This window comes from Leptonotus elevatus, chromosome 1 (genome assembly GCF_054856555.1).
Source record: "Leptonotus elevatus isolate MCC_2025b chromosome 1, RoL_Lele_1.0, whole genome shotgun sequence".
Taxonomy (NCBI): Eukaryota; Metazoa; Chordata; class Actinopteri; order Syngnathiformes; family Syngnathidae; genus Leptonotus; species Leptonotus elevatus.
Genome location: NC_141239.1, coordinates 4,455,384 through 4,482,313, shown reverse-complemented (window position 1 = coordinate 4,482,313; position 26,930 = coordinate 4,455,384). Strand labels below are relative to the sequence as shown.

General features: G+C 43.4%; 1 protein-coding gene across 3 annotated transcripts in view; it reads right to left on the bottom strand.

Annotated features, from left to right (window-relative positions):
* adcy8 (adenylate cyclase 8 (brain)) overlaps positions 1 to 26,654 on the bottom strand; it is a 66,654-nt gene extending 40,000 nt beyond the window's left edge. The window contains exon 1 of one of the 3 annotated variants that reach the window (XM_086072250.1): positions 24,701 to 26,654. In XM_086072250.1, the coding sequence (XP_085928376.1) occupies positions 24,701 to 25,642 (942 nt within the window). In that variant the 5' untranslated portion in view covers positions 25,643 to 26,654. The remainder of the gene's footprint in view (positions 1 to 24,700) is intronic. The other 2 variants (XM_086072241.1, XM_086072232.1) reach the window with 2 other exon arrangements.
* Between the last annotated feature and the right edge of the window lie 276 nt (positions 26,655 to 26,930).

The following is a 26,930-nucleotide window of genomic DNA, read 5'->3' as shown; positions in this document are numbered from 1 at the left end:
TTGGAACACCACCCAGGTGGATCTTTTTTTAACGAGCTCTCATTAGGAACGGGAACATGTTGCATGGAAAAGAAGTTGACAACACACACACACACACACACACACAAAGGAAATAAGAAATAAATTGCAGGTTATTGTTTTTCACAGCACAGCTGGAAAAACATAATTAGCATGAGGTCATTCCGTGTATTATTTGGTTAAATTGTTACTCTTGACTGTTTGCTGTCATTTATTATATGTTGACCGTTTTTCTTTTATTATTTTGAGTGTTACAGATATTTCTTCTTTCTGTCCTCTTTCATAATTCACTTTTTCTTTTAAAGAATGAAATATATTTTTTAATTGAATTGAAAAAAAAAATACTAATAATTTTTGCACAGTTTTGACTCGAAATCAACCAACTTGGATTTTTTTTAAGCCTATTTGGATATTTAGCAGAATTAAATACACTTTAATTGGCTCATTAATTTAAAAAATAATTAATGAATGAAGAACTTATTTTTGGGTTTCTTACGCTATAAAGATACAAATTACAGGAAGAACTTTTCTTTTTTTTTTAACACTTTGTCCTTTAGCACGATTTGAACTTTACAACAGAGAGAGGAAAAAAAACATCAAAGATTGCCTTTTTGGGGGGAGGGGGGTAGATTTTTTTTTCTTTTTGGGGTGGGGAATGTTTGAATTTCATTATCATTCATTTATGTTGTCATGAACGGTTAAAAAAAATTAATCTTGAAAAAAGTTTCTCATTATGATGATGAAGTAGTCCATTGCATGCTAGCATGTGAGAGCCTATAATCACATTTGGGTTTGCATTTCGGAATAAAAATGACCTCGTCTGGTTATATTTCTCACCTGGCTGTGACTTGACTTGCAAGTGGCCACAACGATGTTGTGCCTGAGAGACATTTAGTCTTGTAGGCTGCTAAACAAGCGAGCGCTCGCAGGTAAAGACGTTTCTCTTACCGAACAAGAACGTTTCGGAGTCATGAAAACTTTTGGGGTCAAACGAGAACGTTTCTTGTCCTAATATGTTATGTTTGCAGCATTTAGCCTAAAAGTACGCTCAAACGTATATTTGCGAGTACGTTCAAATGTCAAAAATGTTGAGTCCACATCGGCAGTCCCACGCTTCCGTAATTTCAAGATTTTTATGTTGAAAGGCAGGAGGCCGTTCCTCCTCCGTCCACTAGGAGGCAGTGATGCTGTCTCTACTGAATAGGAACGCACCATCTCCCGTTTCTTGAATCAAAATTGAAAAATGTGCCTTTTTCTGATCTTCTATTGTGTGTTTACTTGATACAAGTCAGGAAACAAAATAGGTTTCTCTTAAGATAGCTAGCTAGCTCCCTAGCAGGTAAACGAGCACCATGGGATCTAGCTAGGGAGCTAGCTAGCTAGCACCTGAAAGTACAAACCCTGTCACCGTTTGGCTTTAAACCCTGATGCTACCTAGCTAGCTAGCTCCCTAGCAGGTAAACGGGCACCATGGGAGCGAGCTAGCACCTGGGGCTAAAGCCAAACTGTGGCAGGGTTTGTACTTTCAGGTGCTAGCTAGCTAGCTAGCTCGCTCCCTAACTAGCTCTCATGGTGCTCGTTTAACTGCTAGGGTGCTAGCTAGCGAGCTAGCGACAGGGGCTAAAGCCAAACTGTGGCATGTATTTTACTTTCTTCATCTGGATTTGCCATCTCTGATTATTAACGTGTTGGCGGTAAGTTTGGCTTGATGATGAACTCTATTTCAACATTCCCACTATTCACACGAGGGCCTTTTCACTAACTGTACTTTTCTTCTTCTTGTGTGTTTGCATCAAACATCATCAGGGTGATCTGGACTGACCCGGATCCCATCACCATGGCAACAACACTCGCGTGCACGTGCACGGACATGACTCCTCAGACATTAGCGCCACTGACGCGCATCCCAGCAACAATCCTCGTGTCATCCACAATCGTCTTCAAAGGAAGCGAAAGCCCGCGGATCATGACTCAGGCTCACGTGAGCGCATGCTAAAGATGCTAAGTGTTTGTTTTGGAGCCGCGGGGGGGGGGGGGGGATTCACTCGACGCTGAGCGCAGGAGATAAACAGCCACGGATGCTTCTGAACAGCAAGAATGCAAATGGCACAAGTAATATATATATATATATATATATATATATATATATATATATATATATATATATATATATATATATATATATATATATATACACACACACACACACAATTGAGCTGTCAAACAATAAACAATTTTATCAGCTTAATCACATCTTAGAATTTTGATTAATATGATAAACTGGCATTGACTGAAGCAACCCCCTTCGCTCACGGCTTTTTTTTTCCTTTTTCTTTTTTACTGGATTTGGACCCACAGAATATTGTGTTCTATTGCTATAAAAACATGGAACCTAACAAAAGAAAGATTAGCGTCTTAAAAAAAAGTACATTTCTATCCGTTTTTTCAGCAATTAGCATTAGAATATAGTTAAGTTTCATCATTATTCACAAATCTGTTTAGAATTGTGAGTGAATGAGCTTTTTTCAACATTGCCCTGGTTGATCTCCTTTGCTGTGCTGCCACCTGCTGGCCGTTAGTGTAATAACTACCATTTCTTCAAGCGTTCTTTGCAGTTGAGGCTGCATGAAAGCCTTCTGTACGCTCTAGCAAAAAAAAAAAAAAAAAGTATAAATACGTCTTTGGGACACTTAAACATTTAAAATAGAACGCATTTATACGTTTTTGGGAGCAAATGAGTTAATCACTCCATTAAAAAGGCTTTTTTATCAAAATGTTTTGCCCTCCAGATTTGAAGAGCAGCTGTTATGTGTTGATTCTTTCTTTCTATATTTAATGTTACGAGGATGTCTTCCACATTTTTGGATCCACCGCACGCTCCTGCAATGTCCAAGTAACTCTACAATATAATGTAATGGCCAAGCGAGTGGCTGGGAGGGGAAAGATGATGCAATGGGATGCGTGCGTTTGTCATCTCTTCTTCTTCTTCTTCTTCTTCTGACAAGTTTTGACATGCGAGGATTTGTGCAGCTTAGCCCGGCAAACACGGCCTGCTTAGACCGGCTGATGTCTGTTGTTGACCTTTGACCGGCTAAGGCACTAAGCCAGGCTGCACTCCACATCGCACATCGTAAAGATGGCCGCCCTGTGCTCAAATATGGGCTCATTTTCATCATCCACCATTTTGTTGTGTTTTGCCATGAGAGGGACGTTTGTGGGCGGAAAGTCTATGTTTACCCCTCCAGCCAATCACAGAGCGGGGGGCGTGTCGCTGAAGGCAGGCGCAATGTTGACGAGAGGAATGGGGGTGGAGCCATGGGAGGAGTCCGTTTTGAATTGGTTGTTTACAAACACAAACGGACAAAACTAAAGACCCAACCTTTAAAACAATACAATCGAAAGAAGAAGAAAAAAAAACGACGTTTTCAACGCTGTCAAAGTGCTCTGAATTTACTTGCGTAGCATTAGTAACTAGCAAGTACGTAGCGTGTTATTCTGGTTATTCTGTTGTCCCTAAGCATCCTTTAAGCTGTTTAAAGACATCCCAGTTGGAGTTAACTGTCAAACTAAACACACCACGATAAGAATTACATCCAGTGTATATTTAAATACAAAACTAGCTAGCTCCCTAGCTATCTCCCTGAATGCTTGTTCACCTGCTCGGAAGCTAGCTAGCTAGCACAAGGGGCTAAAGCCAAACTGTGGCAGAGTTTTTACTTTCTGGACATGGATTTGCCATCTCTGATTGGCGTACTGTCAAAGTTTTGATGTTTGTTGAATTGGTGCCCCATTTGCACTTTTTGAAAAGGATACCACATAAGAATTGATTTATTTTTTCAGCTCCTGAAAGGCAAAAGGGGCCCGAAGTGACGATCCATCAACAGATCCAATTTGGCCAGCGAAGGCACCACTTGATGGCTATTTGCCTTCTCTATTGAAAGGTTTGCGTGCGTGCGCATGCAGACGTGCCAGGAGCAGCTGGCAGGGTGACACGTCCCGCTGGCAGCGGCAGTCTTTGCGGCCTCAACGCCGGCGAGGGGGCGTGGCCGGCCGCTATTAAACTCCACTTGGCACGGCAGCCGGCCCAAATGTGCCTTCCGACGGTATAAGACACAAACGAGCGAGCGGTCGCTGATGCAGGAGGATTATTTTTCCAATCGTTGAAGATGGGAAACACAGCGTGGTCAAATAGCGGCGAGCACGTCTGCCTCACAGGTCAGAGATTTGGGTTCGACTCTGGATTATTTTTTCATTAATTTTTTTGGCGTTAGCATGTTTTTTCCTGCAAGATCTGAAAAACATTTGTGCATGTTCACTTGACTGAAGATTCAAAACGCCGTCATTCAAACACAAGTCAAATACATTTTAGTACTGTTACTATCAAATATTTTTAGAATCGATTAATCTATCGATTCATCGACTAATTGGATTCATTTGAATTTTGCAATGAAGTGTATTACAAAAGCATTTTTTTGCCCTGATTACTGTTTATTAACCAGTGATTGGTGTTTATTTCGCACTAGGGCCCGACCAATTAATCAGCATCCGATTATAATTGGCCGATTATTGCCCTCCAAACAACGCCGATTATTTTCCCCTTAATACGTTATCATCGCTTCTCGACTCTGATCGAGGAAAGACCCTCATTTTATGGCTCCGCAATTTCACTTTCACTCCTGCGGCACGAGTTGTAATAACAACTCCATTGTTTTTTTTTGGACACACCAATGTGTTGCTACTCACACTGGTGTATGGAAGGTGGGAATATTTGGTGGTGGTGGGAGGGGCCGTAGGCGCACGCTGCCTTCCCCAGGGCAGCTAAAGTAGCTTAGCGCCACCACGGTGTCAATGTGTGAGCGCACGAATAATGCAACCACTGTGGAGCGTCTTTGAGTATCTGATTAAATAGAAAAGCGCTATATAAATCCAATGCATTATTATTATTATTATTATTGTAATCGCAAGAAAGGCACGTCAACTGAAGAAAGGTGTAAAAATGGTGGCGAGCTGGAATGCCAATTGCAAAATCAAAACCAGGGGTGATGAAAATGGAATATTTGATCCTGATAAAAACGTCTACAACAACAAATCGGACAAATGCAAATACTACACTGAAGCCCAATACAACAAATCATTCAATTTGGGCGGTAAACTCTCTTGAATCCATTTCAACATCAAGAATTATTTACAAAAGTTTGACTTTGAAGAAACTCCACCTTATAGCTGTTTCTGAAACATGGATGAAAGATAACAAAGGATCCGACTTGGATCTCCATGGATACAATATGGTATCAAGTGTGGAGGAGGAGTCGCCCCGTTTGACATATTAAACAATATGTCGACTAAGGTTGAAAATCTTATGGAATGCGTAACGATTGAATTTTCTCTGCCAAAAGGTGAAAATATAATTATAAGTTGTATCTACCGTGCGCCGGACTCCAAGGTCGAACTTTCCACTGAATGCTTAAAAAAAATAGAGTTAACAACAAGCATGTCTTTGTCTGTGGTGTGACATGAATATTGATTTGTTAAACCCTAACAAAAATGCACTCATTAGGACTTCATCCATTAATGACACAACCGACGAGAATGACGTCCCACAACAGTGCCACTTTAATAGATAACATATTCACCAATGTCCTGCTAAATGAGTGGACCACTGATTAATGACATTACTGATCGCCTCCTGATTTTCACTAACTATGAATGGCATCAAAGTAATAACATCCGTCAAACACAGACATTTGAGGTCAGATGGAAATATTAACGCATTTAGAAATGATTTGTTAACTCAAAGCTGGGATTGTGACGATGATGCAATGGACGTGAATGCGGCGTATTCAAACTTGAGCAAAAACACTGTCCAGTAAAGAAAATCCGAAAAACAAACCACGGATGACCAAGTCTCTTATAAATGCTCGTAGAAAAAAAAAAGAATAACTTATATAAGATATTTATGAACCAACAAACAAAATAGGCAGAAATTAGATACAAGAAATATCGTAATAAACTAAATGCTATTTTAAGAATCTGTAAAAAAAACAAAAAACAGTATCATACTAAACTGTTAGAGGACAATACACTTGCAAGTTATGGGAAATCATGAATGGGATTATTAAGGAAAAAAAGTCCAAGCCATTTTATCCGGACTATTTTTATGAAAATAATGAGAACATAGTCAATACATTTACACGTTTTTTTTTGCATCTATCGGTCATGACTTCAACACACTCAAGTACGGAACTTCCGCTCGATATTTCCGGAACCAGTCGCTGAGAAAAGACACCTGCTTGCAAAATGCGCAGCCAAATGAAATGACATCAAACGAATCAAGCTTATAATAAGCAAAATTCGACAGCCCCTAAATCACATATGCAACGTCTCATTTATGATTTATAACGAGATGAAATTTGCTAAAGTTGTCCCTGTTCGTAAAGGGGGAGATTCACACCAATTTGGCAATTACACATTTCAATATTAGCACAATTGTCAAAAACCTTTTTAATGACAGGCTTGCTCAATTTATAACAAAGCACAAATGACTAAACCAGAGTCAGTATGGTTTGAGGAAATGAAGTCACATGTGGTGTACCGCAGGGCTCAGTTTTGAATCCTAAATTGTTTATACTATACATAAATGACATATGCAAGGTCTCTAGTGTCTTCAAAACGGTACGAATATTTTCTGTGCCGGTGAGGATTTAAACAAGCTGGCCCAAAGCGTAAACGAAGAATTTGTACAAGCTGCAACAATGGTTTCATGCAAACAAACTGAAATTCACGGAATCTTAACAAGAGAAAATTTGTGTTATTTGGTAAAAAAAATGACTTCAAGAAACGCTAAACGCTCAAGTCAGCAATGTGAATATCAAACGTGTTCGAGAACACAAGGTATTGGGAATAATAATCGATGACTTGTTAATGACGACGAAGCACCATGCAGGGAGGAGGTCCGAGCACCGGCAGCAGTGACCAGCAAGAAGACAAAAGAAGTCATCATCGACTTCCGGAAGACAAAGACCACATCACACGCAGGCCTGAGAATCAATAAGGAAAAAGTCGAGCGGGTCAGCAACTACAAGTTCCTGGGATTGCACATCTCAGAGGGCCTGAGCTGGACTGTGAATACCACCCACATCGTTTATAAAAAAAAATAAAAAATAAAAAAAAAAAGAAGCCCAGCAGCGTCTCTTTTTCCTGAGAACGCTTAGGAGGAACAAACTCCCCTCAACGTTTGTTGACAAATTTTTACCACTGTACAATCGAGAGTGTCCTGACCTACGCATGTACAACAATGGAATAACTTGGATTTTGGAGTAACTAGCACAGGGACATTGGCTGGCTTAACAAAAAAAAAGTATAAAGAACTTATATTTAACAGATACACTGATGAAAATCGATACATTCTGGATATGATGACATTTGCACACAAGGTTCAAAATCTGGGTGAAAACCCTGAACTGTAAACAAGGCTTGGCGTTCTTAGAAGAAAAAAAAAAAAAGTAAACACAGCTGAAGCTAATATCTTTGCTCAAGGACTTGGGAGCTGTTACGTCTTTGAAAAGCAACTACCGATCTGACCCACCAAGTACTGATTCTAGCCTGGAAAACAACATGGAACTAGTGAACTGGTCTTTAAGTGCTCTGGACAAAGATCTTCTCAACAATGCGAACTGGACCTGGACAACGCTCATGTCCGGGTGGAACTGGATTTGGTGAAGGTCGCTGGGGAAGATGGCGGCCGCTGTGTCTTGAAGACGCCGAGGACATCTACCTGTTCATCGCGCTGGTGGCCGGGATGCTTCTGCTAAGGATCGGAGCCCTCTGGCTGCATCGAATCCTCAGAAAAAAGCAGGATGGGCAAAAAAAAAAAAAAAGACGGTGGAAATGGCCACTGTGGCTCTGAGCGCCATGACTGGAGCGCAAGCCGACCCGTCCAAGGCCTGTGAGCACATGTCACAGGTGAAGAACGACCGAGCTGCATCCAACATCGCCACAAACAGAATGGCAATGAACTTGTCTACAAAGCTGAACAACCTGGAGATGATTGCTCGTCGGAACGCTGCATTTATTCTTAGCTAGCCAATGCTACTGGACCAAACTGATCAACAAGAGAACAAATCAACATTTAAGACTATTGGCAAGACGAACTTTTGCATCAATCAAAAACGTAATCCACACAACTAGATATGTGACGAATTACCACTTTGATTATCTGCGTCCTATTGCATTCTGGGAACGGGAGCACTTTTTATTTTCGGGTATAATTGTGAAAAGTGAATGTTGCAAATTGTCTCAATGATTGTCCGAAAGGAAAAAATGAACAAATAAAAACAAAACAAAAAAAAACAAAACTAAAGTTTCTGACTCTGTGAGAGTACCCTGAATGCTCCATTTTGCTTGCGTAGCATTAGCAACTAGCAAGTGTGTAGCATCCTTTAAGATGTTTATTGACATTGCAGTTGGAGTTAACTGTAAAACTAAACACACGACAACAAGAATGACATCCACTGTATATTTAAATACAAAACATGCTTCGTTTTTAAAACATAGCTAGCCTAGCGCTAATGCTAAAAGTGAAGGGAAGATCCCGTTCAAATGCTAACAGGGAGTTAGCATCGACTTCGGGACTGTTTTTCCTTCAAATAACAAATATTCACACACAATTTTATACATTAAATATATGTTTTCAAATAATCGGCAGATTAATCAGTATTTTTTTCTGCCAAAATCGGTATCAGCATCGACCTAAAAAAATGCATATCGGTCGGACCCTATTTTCCTACTTCGTATTCGTGGATAAAAAAGAAAGTGGATTGATGTTGTACTATGTTACCGGTTCGATCATTGTTTTCGAAAGAAAAAAAGAGATGTTTGCAAATGTCTTATTTGAATTAAACACAGAAGATAATCAGTCTTCTTTCATGAAGGACGACAGAAATCAGTCAACAATTACCGTTGTTATGCTGAAATCAGAGGATTTGGACAATTTGAAATTCAAAAATGTCGACAAATGATTACTCGATTATTAAAATAGTTGCCGCCTAATTTGTTAATTGATTAATTTTGACAGTGTGATATGTTTCGGTTTTATGAGGTTGGATTTTAGTTTTGGGTGTTTGTGTCCATTGTCTGTAGTTGGGTTTCCATCCATCCATCCATTTTTAAGAAATGTGAAAATAAAACTGAATGTAAACGCTAGAAATTCGAAAAAGGGTCAAAAATTCGCAAAAAAGTTTTCACGCTGGGGTAGATTTTGAAGTGAAATTTTGGCGATGGAAACACTTCTGGAACAGGTTTTGCGAATAAGCGCCGGTAAGACTGGATACACGTCGCAAGTTTTTGACTGTAGTCCCAAAGCAATGTCGGACAATAAAGTAAGTTTGGGGGAATGACGAAACAGAAATATTTTTGGAATTCATTAAAGAAGCGAATATTAATGCTATTTTAGATTGAAAAAAAGCAAAAAAAAACACTACGGTTGATCAAGAATTACTAAAGAAAACTTACAACGTTATCGCACGGCGCAGTCGCTTCCTGGTCTTCTTCTTCTTCTTTTAAATCACTGGTAGATCACATCGCTTAATGGTGTATAGCGCCATCTACAGCGGCGGAGTCCCCTCTCAATATTCGCAAAAGAAGAACGGATGGAAACGGGCAGAAGTCGCATGTTCGTTTTGCGCATTTTCGGTAAATTTGCTTAAAAAATTTGAAACAATTGGATGGAAACCCGACTACCGTCATGTGTTTTGTTATGTTGTCCCTGTGTCCTTCCCTTGTCTCGTCAAGCTTTATGTGATCCATCTGTGTTTGCCTGAACTTCCTCGTGTGTCAACCAATCAGTGCCCCCCCCCTGCCACTTGTGTCTCACCCAGGTGTGTCTCGTCATGTCAATTAGTTAGTAAGTATTTAACCCTGTTTTTGTTTCAGTTCTTGTTGGCCCATTGTTTGTTTGCTTGTAGCAGTTTTTAGTGTTTAGTTTTTTCTTTTTTCAGATTTTGTTTCGAGCGCAAAAAAAAAACATGCGTCATCTCCGGTGTCCTGCGTCACTCTCCTCTATGACTCACTGCTTCGTAGAGAAATACGTGTAGAACTAGCTACCCTAACGTATTGATGCAAAACTCCGCTTCTCTGCTTTCAGAATCCGTTGGAAGGGGCTCTTTGCACAAATCCACTACTTCCTGAACTCAGTGCCAATCCTTCATTTCCTGTCTTTCATGATTGGACAAACTGTGATTAATCCAGGTGTGCCTGACCTAAGTAACCACGACGACAATGGCTAGACACACCTGGATTAATCAGTTTGTCCAATCACGAAAGACAGGAAATGAAGGATTGGTACTGAGTTCAGGAAGTAGTAGATTTGTTCAATGAGCCCATTACGTGGCTAGCGCTAACGGTTCAGGAGTTGCGGTGATTTGAAAAACATGCGTATTTTCCTGTCGGGAATGACAGGTTCAGATTTTGAGGGTTTTAACAAGAAAAAAAAAAAACAGTACTCTCTGAATGTATATTTGTATATATATATAAAAAAAAAAAATTTTGAATGTTTTTGTCACACTCAAACAGATTTGTGCATCTTGACCATGAGGGAGACGGTCACAATTCAATATCAACAATTTCATTTTATAGCAGACGTAAGGAGCGCTGATTGGTGAGCGGTAATCCAAGAACTGAATCCACGTAAAGGCCGTAATGGTGGTTAACAACTTGCTGAAGGCGAAACAAGCTCCCGTCAGGAAAAGGAAAGTTTCAGCTCCTTGGCTGGATTAAAAAGTGAAGAAGTATATGAAGCAAAACTGGATCAAGTCCAAATGGAAGCAAGCAAGTCAAATGACATGACACACTTGAATGAATTTCGTAGATTGCAAACAATTGTAACCAAATGACATCAAATTCAAGAAATGAAATGAATTTATTGGAAGAAATTCAAGATTGACTTTTGGATGGAAATTTTATTGATCTAGCAGAAGAAGTTGCCAATTATCATTTGGGGGAAGAGGAAAGGAACCCCAACTGTAATGACAAGTTTGCTCTATATTATTTATTTGGCTGTTACCGACATAACTATGAGATTCATTTTTTAAAAAATAATTTCCAGTTGAATACATTTTGTAGAAACTTTATTTGGACGTACGCCGCCATTGTTATTGACGTAGCAACGTGAAACGCATATAAAGAAAGCAAGGTAAGCCTCGTAGCGTTCCTAAACAAACATGCCGTGCTCTCGGTCATTCCCCAGACACACTTCAAGAGTTTTTCTTTCGGAACGCTACGATAAAGAATGCTCCCACACTCGCATAGCATATTAGGGTCGTCGTATCTGACAGCTGATTAACAGGAGATGACTCACGACGACGACAAGAACAAGAACATCCAACCCAGCAAGAATGGATTGAGCCAGTCCGCTAAGACACACTAGGACACAACGCCACATGACTTGGGGAGAGCGGGGATCGAACAGCCGACCCTCTGGTTACTGGGCGATCGGCTCTTACACCCTGAGCCACGGCCGCCCCAGCTAACGCCTTCGGTAGCATCGTGGGTATGTATAAGTATTGTTGTTCACATTTGTGTGGCATTATTATTTGAAACGATGTTTATTTGGTGATGTTTATACTTCATGCTAGCACCTGCTAATTGTGTTAGCCTAATGTCATTACTGTAATGGTTGAGTTCATGTTCAATTGTTTAGTTCGTTTGTGAATAATTTAAATCATGTGTACATTTGAGGTGTTTTTCTTTTAACTTTGTAAGTGAAAAGTGATATCTTCTCTTCTTTTATCTACCTTCTTTTTCAACATGTGGATCAGAACGGCGTCTTCAGAGTCGTGATGTTGAAGATTAGTTTAGCTGACTGTCCAAACGAGGCCGAGACAGTTCACAACCAAATAAATAATATTTGAGCAAACTTGTCATGACAGTCGGGGTTCCTTTTAACAGTTTAATGACAAATACTTTCCAAATCACGACGGAAAACCAAAACAACAAAGAAACATTTTGTCAGACCAAGAAAGTCGTTATGTTGCTAACCGGCATCAAGTCAAGTTCTGGAAAAAGTTGCATGAGATCAGATACAGAAAGCAGTTGAATACAATTGAGCAACATGTAGATCAAATGGCTCACTTGCAATTAAATATGCAAATGACACTCCATGAGATGATGCTGCCCAAACTATAGGGCAACTCAAAAAGATATTACGTGAAGAATTTATTTCAGTTACAGGCTAATAAAATGATTTACAATGAATTCAAAATGATCAGGTGTAGTACTCCATTCTAACTTCATTATGTTCCTCAGAAAATGGGGAGAAGTACGGTTTGTTTACACAATAGTTAACAAATAAGAGAATAGAAACAAATACGATGTTTGTAATTTGAAACATTGGTTGTAATGAATTTGAAAGAGAGCCCAGGAAATTCGCTCCTGAGCTGGATCAGAAGCTAAAGTATTAATTAACGCTCTAATAATGAAATAATTGCTCAACAAGCCGCTCTTTGTGACCGTCCAGTCATTGCGACCAGTCCGGTCACATCCCATCCAGTCATGGCGACTGGTTCGGTCACGACCAGTCCGGTCACGTCCTGTCCAGTCACGCCGACCAGTCTGGCCACGCTCATTGCAGTCATGGCGACCAGTCCGTTCACGCCACGTCCAGTCATGGCGACCAGTCCGGTCCCGCCCAGTCCAGTTATGGCGACCAGTCTGTTCACGCTTGTTCCAGTCATGGCGACCAGTCTGGTAACGGCCAGTCCAGTCACGTCACGTCCAGTCATGGTGACCAGTCTGGTCCCGTCATGACGACCAGTCCGGCCCCGTCCTGTCCAGTCATGGCGACCAGTCATGTCCCGTCCAGTCCTGGAGACCAGTCATGTCACGTCACGTCATGGCGACCGGTCCGGTCCTGTCCTGTCCAGTCATGGCAACCATACATCCTCTTTAGTCTATTTGCAGAGGATAAAGTATATATAAAATAACTAAATCAGTGTATTAAATATTATTAATAAAGTGTATTAAAAGTTTGTAACACCTCAATACCGGTGGTAATTGTTAGCCTGTGCATTGTTAGCATTAAGCTTAGCAGACTTCCGCATGTTTTTTTTTTAATTAAAAGTTTAGGACCACTTATTGCTAGCTGCTTTCGGGAGTTTCACATTTTGTGTTAGCGTTGAGCCTGCAGGGCTATGTTGTTGTTTGAAACACACAAGATGCCAATTCTCTTTGTTTTGTACCTGAAGGTGTCGTTTTTCAATTTAAGGACTTCCTTGCATGCCTGCGCATTATGTCTGCCAGTTTGAGGTTCTAGCGCCACCTGCTGCTTTGGCAGTACTTTCTTGACAGCAAGCCGTCAACGTGGCAAAAAGTGCAAACGTGGCACTTGAGTCATCACAAGCGGCAGCAGGCGACGCCCACGGAGACAAGCTGCCATGGAGACGCCGCCGGGAATGAGGAGGCGTCGCTGTAAGATGACTGGTCGCCCAATATGCTGCCGGCCTGCCAGATGGACACTTTGTGATTGGAACACAAGACACAACCTTCCCAACGGCTTTGGAGCTTTACAACTTGGTGGGATTAGACAATATATTGCTCCACATTTTTTCACTTCCAGTTGGGGTCCCAAACTTTGGTCCACATTTTTTCGCTTCCTGTTGGGGGCCCAAGTTTTGTAGTCCTAACGTTGTCTACATTTGTTCACTTGCTGTGGGGGAGTCCCAAAACTTTTGCCCACGTTTTTTTCACTTCCTGTTGGAGTCCCAACATGTTTGTCCACGTTTTTTCTTTTCCTGTTCAAGTCCAAATACTTTTATCCATTTTTTTTAACTTCCTGTATGTGTCCAAATAATTGCGTCCACATTTCTTTCACTTTGTTTGTATCCCAAAACTTTTTTCCTGTTCGAGTCCCAAATACTTGTATTTGCACTTTCTTCATGTCGTATTAACGTCCCAATACTTTTGTCCACATGTTTTTGTTTTTCGCCCTTGTGACTCTGCCTGCTTGCAATCTTTCATTTCCCCCCCGTTTGTCCAATTCCAGCAGGACATATGTAAACAGGTTAGCCCGCGGCCGAGCTTCTTTTGGATCCCCGAGGAGCCGGCCGGCAGCTGGCGGTAGAAGAAGAAATCATCTGAAATGTAGTCACCGACTACTAACGTCCCAGGAGACCACGCGGCGCCAGCGAGAAGCGGGAATAGAAAAGCAGCAGACATGTCGAGTGCACCGCAGCGCTAATGGACTCCATTCAAGCGCCTTTTCGGGAGCTCTTACATTTTTTCAAGGACAAATTGCCCCACAAAATCCTAAACACAATCAACTCATTGACTGTGGCGACCAGTTCGGTCCCGTCCAGTCATGGTGACCAGTCATGTCACGCCCCGTCCAGTCATGGTGACCAGTCCGGTCCCGTTCCGTCCAGTCATGGCGACCAGTCCGGTCATGTCACGTCCAGTCATAGTGACCCGTCCAGTCATGGCGACCAGTCTGGTCACGACCTATCCAGTCATGGTGACCAGTCCAGTCACACTCGGTCCAGTCATGGCGACCAGTCTGGTCACGACCTGTCCAATCATGGCCACCAGTCCGATCACGCTCGTTCCAGTCATGGCGACCAGTCCGGTCCCGTCCAGACATGGCGACCAGTACTCCGGTCCCGTTCCGTCCAGTCATGGCGACCAGTCCGGTCATGTCACGTCCAGTCATAGTGGCCCGTCCGGTCACGCTTGGTCCAGTCAGGGCGACCAGTCTGGTCACGACCTATCCAGTCATGGCGACCAGTCCGGTCACGCTCGTTTCAGTCATGGCGACCAGTTCGGTCCCGTCCAGTCCATTTATGGCGACCAGTCTGGTCACGCTCGTTCCAGTCATGGCGACCAGTCTGGTCACGACCTGTCCAGTCATGGCGGCCTTTCCGGTCCCGCCCAGTCCAGTTATGGCGACCAGTCCGGTCACGCTCGTTCCAGTCATGGCGACCACTCTGGTCACGACGTGTCCAATCATGGCGACCAGTCTGGTCACGACCTGTCCAGTCATGACGACCAGTCCGGTCACACTCGTTCCAGTCATGGTGACCAGTTTGGTCCCGTTCCGTCCAGTCATGGGGAACCAGTACGGTTCCGTTCCGTCCAGTCATGGCGACCAGTCCAGTCATGCTTGTTCCAGTCATGGCGGCTAGTCTGGTCCCGTCCAGTCATGGCGACCAGTCCAGTCATGTCACGTCCAGTCATGGATGTCTGCTCACCTTTTTCTCTATGTTTCATTAAAGTAGACGCATTGCACTTGATTCCCGTTTCACTGCCTTATTTTCCTACATTTGGGTCCACCATGACAAAGTTGCCTATTTCCCAGAAACAAGTCGTAACACGACAATAACAAATTCATTAAAAAAATAATAATAATTGATCAGACTCAAGTCAAAAGAAAACAATGGCGTCTGTTTTGTGACTCGCAGAGTGCTTGATGTGTCTCAAATCTAGTCACGGCCAACAGGAGACAGTGGCTGATCCAGGATCAGATGGGGAAGTGTCCAAATTCAAATGGAAGCCAGGCACTGATCCATAATTCAGGATTAGCTCTCGCACACTCTTGCGAGGTGAACCACTTTGACGAGGTGCCTTTTAGTGGGAAAAGCCACAAGCGGCCTTTCGACTGGAAAGCCACGCAAAGAAAAGTCAAACGCTCTCACATCCACCCAAGAAACACTCGACTCAAATGCTCTCACATTAATACTTGGATGTCAAATGCCAAATTTGGCCCCTTCGTTTTTTCTTTCCGTGTGGTCCAACAGAGCACAGATGCTCGCCTTCCACGGGCGGCGACCTGCTGTTTTTCCACATTTCAAAGAGATAAGCGTAATCCCGCCCTAATCTCATTAAACGCTGACCCGGACGGGCGCTATGAATAGATTACCTCTGGGAGATAATCCCAAGTGAAATCATGCTCAATGTGGAGGATCAACACAAATCAGCCTCAAAGCTCCATTCGGATGTGGGCGTGTGTGCCACCGCCAGGAGGTGGCGCCGTGTGTGCGAGCGAGCGAGCGAGAAATACTCTTCTTCGTTGCCAGTTTCCTGCTCGCGCTGGCTGACGTTTGCCTTTTGTGTGCACACAGGAGAGCAAAACATGTTCATCGGCCGTCTCTGCCTGGAGATTGTTATGGCCACAGTTGACTGGAAAAAGTTACTTTCATGATTACTACTTATTTTTACTTTACTGATTATAAGAAATTAATTACTGATTAGTTTAGTTGATTTTAGAAAGCAATGTTGTTAAAAGTAACTCAATTACTTTAGTGATTACTTCATTTTAAAAGTAACTTTATTACTTTACTGATTACTTGATTTTAACAGCAATTTAGTTACTTTACTGATTACTTGATTTTAAAAGCAATGTAGTTTACTTATTACTTGGTTTTCAAAGTAACTCAATTACTTTAGTGATTACTTCATTTTATAAGTAACTTTATTACTTTACTGATTACTTTATTTTAACAGCAATTTAGTTACTTTAATGATTATAACAAATTAAATACTTAAATAAATAAAAAATAATAATAAAAAAATAAATAAATAAATAAAAGAGCAATGATGATGACATTTCCGAATGAACAATACTGAGCTCTTAAAGAAAGAAAAAAAAGAAGAAGAAAAAAAAATAATTAAATACTTTAATTACTAGACTTTAAACGTACCTTAATGACTTTACTGATTACTTTATTTGAAAAGCAATTTAGTTACTTTACTGATTACTATACTTGATTTTAACAGCAATTGTGTTTGAAAAATCACCCTAAAATGGCCGTTTCAAAGCAAAAGTCTTGATTTTAGTTTAGTTTTTTTAAGTTTAGTTTCCCGCCCAGACTTTTTGTAGGTCTACTAATGATAGACATGCCTACCCTAACAATTTTCCATTTTCGAGATCAAACTGGGTCGGAGGACTGAATTTTCTAAATTTCACTCAGACAAGCTTGTCAAGAGGAAAATGTCCGCTTTCAACCAAAATGGCAGACTTCACAATTCTTTTAAGGGATTGTTTCTTTCGGTCTCCTCATGAGAGTCATGCCTGCCAAATTTCCCGCCGCTCAGTCAAACTGGCTTTTGGGGTGTTGATGAGCCGAGTTGATGAGCATGTGGACATTTTCCAGAAGGTTTGGGCCCGCACGTGACTTCGGTGCCGTCAAGAAGACGGACGACAGTAACGGCTCATCTTCACCTGCTCCTCCTCATCACGCTCGACCTTGGAACCTTCCTGCCCAAATTGTGTGCCGAGACGCAGCTGAAGGCGGCCAGACAATCCATAGGTCTCCACCCGCCGCCGCTCCGACTGGCCGCGAGCCGAACTGCTGCCTAATTAAAGTGGCAGCGGGGAGTGAAGGCTCCACATTGCAGTCAGACGGCCAAACATCAAAAAGAAAAAGATCGCTGGGCCATTAAGCAATTTTAGCCATTCATTCGAGCTTGCGTTCTTGAGTGGAATTTTCTGTTTTTTCCCCAAACAAGCTTTTCTTTCTCAACTTTCACAATTTTCTAAATATCTCTTTCGGACAAATCTGTCTGAAAAATGACCCTAAAATGGCCGCTTCAAAGCAAAACGGCAGACATTTTCTGTCTGTTCTGGACTGGCATGGCTTCCAGAGACTATTTTTGTGTGTTTGTGTGCGACATCAAATCAGGCTTCAGGGGCTGACTTTTCAAAACATCACAAGAAAACATTTTTCATTTGATTTTTCTAACCCCCCCCCCCCCCCCCCCCCCCCCCGACCCCAAAAAAAAAGGCTTTTTGTGGGGAAAAAATCTGTGATTTCCTTATGCGGCCGTATCAACGCAGCCCTGCTGGGGTTTTTTTTTTGCTTTGTTTTTTTGGGGCGCACCTCATCAGCTTTGACACAAACAGGACACAACTTGAATTAATATTTGTAATCAATTGATCAGCATTAGTGTGAATTCATCAACGTAATAACAAAAGATTGAGGGACAGATGGATTATTTCCCTGCAGCGTGTCCTGATTGTGGCGACTCGCTAAAAGCTTCTTCTTTTTTTTTGCAGACATTTTTGGACGCGCCTGCGAGGTCACGGCGCGGACGCTAAAAGCGTCATGAAACATTTAGCACGGCTGAGTGCACGTCTGCGGCGTGCGGGCGGGCAGGCGGGCGGGTGGCTTGCTGGCGATCTCCCTCGTCACGCTCACGATGCAGACAAGGGAGACCGCCGTCGAGTCCTCGCGACTGGAGACGCGTGAATGGCAAGTCGAGGTCAAATATCAGCACGGTGTCACGCTACACGACGGGAACATGAGCGCTTTTGTGCATGTGGCTATAAATAGACGATTAGCTGAAGGACAATCACGCAGGGCTCGGCGATACAGCCCCAAAAATCAAACGGACATTTTTTTATTTTTTTTTTACAAAGTGTGATTTTTAGTTTACTTGTTTTAATGCTTCAATTATAGACCTGATCATAGTTCATTTTAATATAGATTAGCTATAACATAGATGGCAAATCCAGGTCCAGAAAGTAAAAAACCCTGCCACAGTTTGGCTTTAGCCCCAGGTAGATAGCTAGCACCCTAGCTAGCTCACATGGTTCTTGTTTACCTGCTAGAGAGCTAACTAGCTAGCACCTGGGGCTAAAGTCAAACTGTGGCAGAGTTTTTACTAGCTAGCTCCCTAGCTAGCTTCCATGGTGGTCGTTTACCTGCTAGGGAGCTATCTAGCTAGCTAGCTACCTAACATCAATGGCTAAAGCCAAACTGTGGCAGGGTTTTTACTTTTTGGACCTGGATTTGCCACCTCTGATCAGAGTTTATTTTATTATAGATTAACTATAACAGAGGTGGCAAATCCAGGTCCAGAAAGTAAAAACCCTGCCAAAGTTTGACTTTAGCCCCAGATGCTAGCTAGCTCCCATGGTGCTTGTTTAGCTTTTAGGGAGCTAGCTAGCTAATATCCAGAGCTAAAGCCAAACTGTGGCAGGGTTTTTACTTCTACCAAACAAGCTCTCAATTCGATTTGATTTAATATCGTTGTTCCATGTGAATGCTTTTCAGTAAGATTTTACTACATTTTAACTTAACTTTTAACTATAAAACATTCTATTTTAAATATTGCCATGTTCCCAAAAACGTATTTATATATTTTGTTTTTTAATGTTTTTTTTATGCTAGAGCATACAGAAGGCTTTGATGCAGCCTCTGACCTGAAGAGGTCACTTAAAGCAATGGTAGTAATAACAAAAAACGTCCAGCAGGTGGCAGCAGAGTATAAGAGATCAACCAGGGCCATGTTGCCAAAAGCTCTTCCCCCCACTGTTTTAAACAGATATGTGAATAATGATGAAACTTCGCTATATTCTAATGCTAATTGCTGCAAAACGGAAACAGATACAAATATACGACAAAAATGTTGATCGTTATTATCCAAATTAAAAGTTTGTTGGACAATTACAGAAAATGGACAATATTTACCAATGAGAGGCTGAAATGAGATTGAGCTATTTTCAGTTCAACAGTAGCTTTAAAAGATGAAGCATTATCAAAATAGATGTTGATGAATGATTTTGATCATCAATTTTGATCATCAATAGATATTTGCAAGAGCCCATCCCAGCTTCACTCTCTCTTTGCTCACCATGCATACCACCACCCCACCCACTGATGAAAATATTTGTGTCAGTGGCAGTAAACAATTAGTCATCACATTTAAATGTAATGCCATAAAAGCTCGAGATAGACCGATGTTTTTTGGGGGGACCGATACCAATACTGATTATTAGTAGTCAAGAATGCCAATAACCGATATTTGAAGCCGATATTCCTTTTCACTAAAAGGGAAAACATTGGCATCAAAATTTGGGGGAAAAAAAATACAAAGTCCAGCTCTTAATTTTTGGGGGGAGTTTTAAAGGAAATGTTTATTGAGCAACTTTTAGGGTTTGTAAAATAGGAAGTTTAAAAAAATGGAAACAAATCTTAGTCAATAGACATCTTTGCTTTTAAAAATCTAACAAAAAGTTACGGAAATCAGTAAGGCAGTAGCATGTTTTCAAAAGTTTAATAAAAACATAAGCAGTTGTTTTCTACAGTAAATAAAGTGTTCAAATATTTCAAATTATCTAAAGTACTACATTTTTACTTATCTTAGTTTTAATTTCAAACAAAAACAGAAGGTGCAGAGTTCCCTGGGTCATTAGCATCTCTGAAAATTTAATTAATTAATAATAATAAAAAAGAAATGAGTTCCCTGAAGTTAACACCCTTTTTTTAATTTTTTTTACAATGGATCTAAGATCGGCCATATGATTCTTCAAAATGGCCGATGCCGATATTTGTCAAAATGCTGAACATTGGCGCCGATAATCGGTCTCGACCCCCGCTTCTCAAAGGCACATCTTACAGTATTTTCATCAACATTTTCTGCTTGCATTTTTTTTTTCCCGAACTGCGATGATGCTCGGCGGACTGCATGGTGGAACGGTAACAGGCGGGCGGGTGGGGGTGAATGCTGGGGGGGGTTACTGTGCATTCTTTATAAGACATCAATGCGAGAGGGAAAGAAAGGGGGTCACCAGGGGCTGGCGGCTCATTGTGCGACCTACAAAATCATCTTGCCAGCAAAGCCGTGGCGGATTTTTTTATGCCCCCCCCCCAAAAAAAACAAAAACCCAGCTTCTTTGCAACGCTCGCTTGATGGAACCCCCACTTACCCCGCTTGCCTTTTCTCTCATGTTCCCCCTTTATCTCGGCGCCGCAGCCTCCGCTTCAGGTAAGCCGAGTTTGACCTTGAAAAAAGGAAGCGGCGGCGGCGGCGGCTAATCGACGGAGCTCGGGATTTGTGTGGAAACGTGCGCGTGTGCGTGTGCGTGCGTGAGCACGATATAGACTGCCATTGACTTGATAATGGCTTCCGCTTCACACAAAAGCCCTCGGCGCCATCGCACACGCACTCCACAAACCCGTAGAAAGACACACTCGTGTTGACACGCAGTCAACACCCCCGCTACATCCTCTTTCTGGCAAATTGTAATTTACAATTGCATACCTTCAGTGTCGTGCCACCGTTTGGCCACAACAAACCGGGTGGCAGCACTGAATTCGAGAAAGACGCACAGCGTAATTGGCAGCAGAGAATAAATGCCTGAAGATGCTCGTATGGTCTTTTTGCGTGTTTTTCAGTGGCAGCTGTTGAAGGGTTTAGAATGACTGTAACATCTATGCTAACTTCAATTAGCACATCTTTGGTTTTGGCATCATAAATTAGCATCAAGCTAACGAGTGTTCATTCTTTATACGGTTTGATTTAACATCTTGTTTAAATGTAACATCTACACTAACTTCAATTAGCCCATCTATGGCTTTTGGCATTAGAAGCTAGCATCAAGCTAACAAGCGTTCATTTTGTACAGTTTACTTGAACATCTCGTTGTTTAAATATAACATCTACGCTAGACCATCTATGGCTCGTGCCATTCTAAGTTAGCATCAAGCTAGTGAGCTTTTATTCTGTATACAGTTTGATTGAACATTTCGTTTCTAGCAGGTAAACGCGCTCAATGGGAGCTAGCTAGCTAGCACCTGAAAGCAAAAATCCTGCCACAGTTTGGCTCTAGCCCAGATACTAGCTCAGCTAGCCAGCTCCCTAGCAGGTAAATTCGCACCATGGGAGCTAGCTAGGGCGCTAAAGCCAAACTGTGGCAGGGTTTTTACTTTCTGGACTTGGATATGCCACCTTTGCTGGCGACCGTTGCTGCTGTGTTGATCCCTCCGGGATTCCGGAGCGCTCACTAACGCGACAGAAAGTCATCGCATGCTGTGAGTGCAAATGCTCTTGCATAGTGGTAGTGTTTCCTCCCGTAGACCCAAAATGTTGCGCGCGTGGTGACGTCAACGTCCCACACGGAACCGATAAGGGAATCGTTAGCAAAAAACGGCAAACGATGCCAAGGAATTGAAACACTGGGAGCCGGTTCTCAACAAGAACCGGTTTTCGATTCCCATCCCTAAGCATGACGCAAGCGCGCTTGGCTTCTTATTTGGCATGAGACAAGTCGTCTTTTCACTTTCTCAAAGTGATGTTGAACGTTGCTCTCCCATTTCCTGACCGAAAGAGTGAAAGCAGTCACGAAAGAACACTTTAAAAAGTGTCTTTTAATAAGATAAAGTGTGTCTTTGGCAAAATCGAATCTTTAAATTACAAAAAAAAAAGGCGTGAATAACAAGCGATTGTAAAAGCAGAATGTCATCGGCTTGGAGGCTTTTCTGCTGTGAATGATGAAAGAGGCCAGTTCCAGCTTCTTATTGTTCCCAGAGAAGATCAGAGTGCCGCGCTTTTAAAGGAAAAGCGGCGTTCGATACGGAGACAAAGAGCGTAGCGCAACGGGCCGCCCGGCCCCCCGCCCGGCCGCCCCCCCTCGGGAGGCTCCAAGACGACAGCGTCCGATCGATGCCGGCTATTCCCGGCCTGACGGGATGAGAGCGACCGAGCCCGCTTGGGAATCGCCAACTAAATCTGGATGGAAGCGCACACGCTCGCCGTCTTACTGCACATGTGCCAGTCAAAAGGTCATTTCAAGGACAGGGCACCCCATAAGAACGTCGGCTAACTCAAACCTGAGATTAAGTGGCATTCGGTAGCGATCGGACAAAATCTGGAGGATGCACTTGTCTTTGAAGAATCCTTGAAAATGGCCACAATAGGCCTAAAACGTACGATTAGATCAAACAATGAGAGACTTCCTGGGTCTTTTTCGGGTATGCCTTCTTGAGACCTTTTTTGTGGGTCTCCTCATGATAGACGTGTCTACCAAATTTCATGTTGCTAAATCAAACTGGCTTCAGGGGCTGCATTTTCAAAAACATTCAAAGGACCCTTGGAAATGACTCAAATGAGTCTAAAATGGCAGCTTTGAAACAAAATGGCAGACTTCCTGTGCCTTTTCCATCATAGCTTCTTGACACTTTTGGTGTTTAATACTCATAAGAGACATGTCTACCGAATTTCATGTCGTTAAGTCAACTTGGCCACGGCCCACAAGGGCTGAATTTTAGGTCAGCACATGACACAACAGACGGAGTATCACAAGAAAGACTCCAATCTTTCTTTCGACCTCTGACCTCAGCGTGAGATTAACGCTATCCCCTGTGCAGATTATTGGTTCATTTGACCCCTGACCTCTATGAGCATCCAATCAGGTCTTCCCCTAACGTCACCTTTGAAGTCAACGCAAAAAGTAGTTGTCTTCATGTTGCCCACTGAACTGGTCGCCAGCCAATGTCAGGGCACAAGCGGACAAACACAGAACTGGTCGCCAGAAAATATTTGCACAAATGAAGACAAACACTGGAGCGTTTGAGAACAGATTTGAACCTGTTACATGAAAACTGTGAGGCAGACACGCTAAGCGCTTGTCCACTGTGCTAATGCTAATAAAGAGGAGGCTAATTGTGATCCATATGAATGGTTGCATATGTTGCTTGTACAAAACCAACCCATAAAGTTGGTTCGGATTGACCCAAATAGTGGACCGGTTCATTTTTTGACCAAAATTGGGATATTTTGACCCTATTGACTCTTCAAACTGCTGGGTCAAATATAACCAAATTGGGTAAAAAAAAAAAAAGGACCGCAAATTGACCCAAGTAGTGGATTGTAAACTTTTTCACCCAAATTGGGTTATTTTTGACCCTCTCGATTCTGCTGGGTTACAAATAACCCAATTTGGGAAAATAATAATAATGAGAATAAATGGACTGTATCCGTGGGTCAATTTGAACCAATTTTGTTTTGTACCAATATATGAATGCATAAATACATACATACATAAATAAATAAATAAATAAAAGAAAGAGTATTTCAAAATATATACTGAAAAAAAATACCGAACCAAAATGAAGTAATGAAAGGATGAGCGAATGAAGAAGTGAAGCAATGAGAGAACCAAGTGAAAAAGTGAATTGATGAAAAGAAGAAGGAAAGTAGTGAGTGAAGAAATGAAATGACAAAAGGATAAGAAGGCATGAATAAATGAAGTCATGATATGATGAGAGGGTGAATAAATGAAGAGGCAGTGGAAGGATGAAGGAGTGAGCAAATAGTAATAGAGGAAAATGTAAGAAGCAATACAAGAGCGGATAAAGGAAATGAATGAGGATGAAAAAGTGAAGCAATGAGAGGATGAAAGAAAAAAGTGAAGCGAAATGATGAACGGATGAATGAAAGTAGGGAGTGAAGAAATAAAATAATGGAAGGATAGAAGAATGAAAGTGTGAATAACACGAAAGTGATAATGAGGCATAGTAAAAGGATGAAGGGGTGAGCAAATGAAGTGATGGAGGGAAACGGAAACGTGAAGAAGCCATAAAAGGATGAGAGAACAAAGTGAAGAAGTGAATAGATGAAGGGAAGAAGGAAAGTGATGAATAAATGAGGTCATGATGGGATGAAAGCGGGAATGAAACAAATGAAGTGATAAATGAAAACGGTGATGAAAGGATGAGTGAAGAATGAATAAATGAAAGGATAAGTGGGCAGGAAATGAAGCCGGGACGAGAGGAATGAAGAGAAATGGAAAAAAACGCAGGTTAGCCTCCATTGAAGGAACCAGCGGAACGAACGCATTGTGGGAATATGAGCACGGAGGGGTTCGCGCGCGAAGGAGCCGGAAGGCAACGGAGCTCGTTCAACTCGGACCCACCTGGTTGTCGGAGAGCGCGGCGTCGTCGCGGGACAGCAGCAGCCTGACGAGCAGGTGCAGGCCGGGCGCGAAGAGTCCGGCCAGGATGGCCCAGGCCAGGGGCAGCGGCAGCATGCCGTAGGTGGCGAAGAGCGCGAAGAGCACGTAGCCCACGCCGTCGCCCAGCAGGCCGTAGCCCAGGCCGGCGGCCAGGATCTGCGTGGCCATGGCCACCCAGGTGACGGCGCCGCTGTACTGCAGGTAGCCGTGCGACGTGGCGTCCTTGCGCACCGCCACCAGGGCGCACACCACCACCTCCACGCCGGCGAAGAAGCCCAGCAGCGCGCCCTTGACCGGGTCCACGGGCGCCGGGGCCAGGGCCAGGTGCAGCGCCAGCAGCGTCAGCTTGGTCACCACGTCCAGGATGTTCATGACCACCAGCGACTTCCGCCGCTGGCCCAGGAAGTAGCGCTGGTACAGGCGCTCCAGGTCGCGCGACTTGAAGGCGTTGCGCAGCGTGGGGAAGATCACGCCGCGGTACGTGTAGCCCCAGTTGAGGAAGAAGTCCGAGTTGCTGGGCGCGCACGACGAGTCGATCTGCAGGAAGCCCAGGTCGCTGCTGGCCCGCTCGGGGAACACCTTGGTGCCGCCGTTGTTGTGCTGTTGCTGCTGCTGCTGCTGCTGCTGTTGCTGTTGCTGCTGAAGCTGCAGCTCGCCCACCGTGGTCTGGTGGCCGGACGACTGCTTGCGGGCGTCCGGCCGCTCGGGCTCGCCTCCTCCCCCGCCCTGCTCGTGGATGAAGCGCTGCTCGGTGATGTGGCGGACCGCGTTCTGCCACAGCAGCCGCTTGCCGCCGCCGCCGCCGCTGCCGCCGCCGCCTTCGCCGCTGCTGCAGCTCGGCGTGCGCTTGATGGTGTACAGCTCCTCGCTGGCGCTCGAACAGCGAACCTCGGACAGCTCCATGCCGGCGAGTGCACGGGCCAGTTACCTCAGCACCTCGGCGGGGGACACGTCCTGGTGTGCGCGTTGCTGCTGCTGCTGCTGCTGCTGCTGCTGGTGGTGGTGGCGGGCGCGGCGCGGCGCGAGGCGGCTGCGGCGTCGCGGGGGGAGCTCGTCGTCATCGTCCTCATCCTCACCAGCGTCCTCGTCGTCGCCGTCACGCGACGAGACGCCTGATAATGATAAATCCGCGCGAGCGTGGAATGGGCGCGCGGATTAGCTCCACGCGCGGAAGCATCCGCAAACGCGCAGCTGGGAAACAAGCACGACGTTCGCGCGCTCCGCTTCTGGATTTGTTGGCGTCTTGACCGACTGACGCTCGACGGCGAGTGCGCGCAAAGCATTCCTCCCTCCTCCTCCTCCTCCTCTTCCTCGCTCCACGCCACGCAACACCTGCCTCTGTCTGATGGGGAGGGAGGGAGGGCGGGGGGAATCCAGATTTCAGTGCGAGCCCTTCTTTCTGCTTCCGCCAAAAGGAGAATAAAAACACACCTCCGACCTTCCTCCTTTTCTTCCTCGTTTCTGTGAGGTCAGCGTGTGACGTCATAGCCGCCACGACGTACGCGCTCTGTTTTCTGTTATGATTGACATTTCAAAAGCACGTGCTTCGAATGACCTTCACCACATGCTGTTTGACCTTGAGGACCAGTTTGTCCCTTTGTAATCACAGCAGGGGGGACTTTTTTTCTTGTTTTATTTTAGTGGACACAGATCAGGGGTCACCGAGCACCAAGAGCTATTTGGGGGCTACCAGTTTGATTCACACTTGCGCAAATATAAATGTGCTCAAAATACCTTTAATAAGTGATTTTTTTTAAATGAATACTCATGATTGTGATTTCCCACAATGATCAATATCAAAATACATCACTGCCAATGTTCAACATCTTCAACACCATTCCTAGCAAATCACAATGTCCCATCACTGTTGAGCTATTTCTAGAAGACGCCCGTGGGCTAGTGGTGTCCCCTGACCCAAATTGTTCCAGAAAAATCCCTTTATTGGAGAGTCGGGAATGGTGAATGATTCCGAATCACCATCGGAAAAATTCCGGAATATTCCCGCAAAATAATGTGAATGAGTTTTTCAATGATGGTCTTCTTATAACATTAGAACGGAAAGATTCAAAACAATTTTTTTTCCTCGCTCAAAATATGCATCACAATCTGTTACGCCGTGGTGTGGTCTGTCTGTCTTTGTTTTCGTTATCCTAGCCATTTCCTGTTTTATTTTGAAGTCTGACTCTTCTCC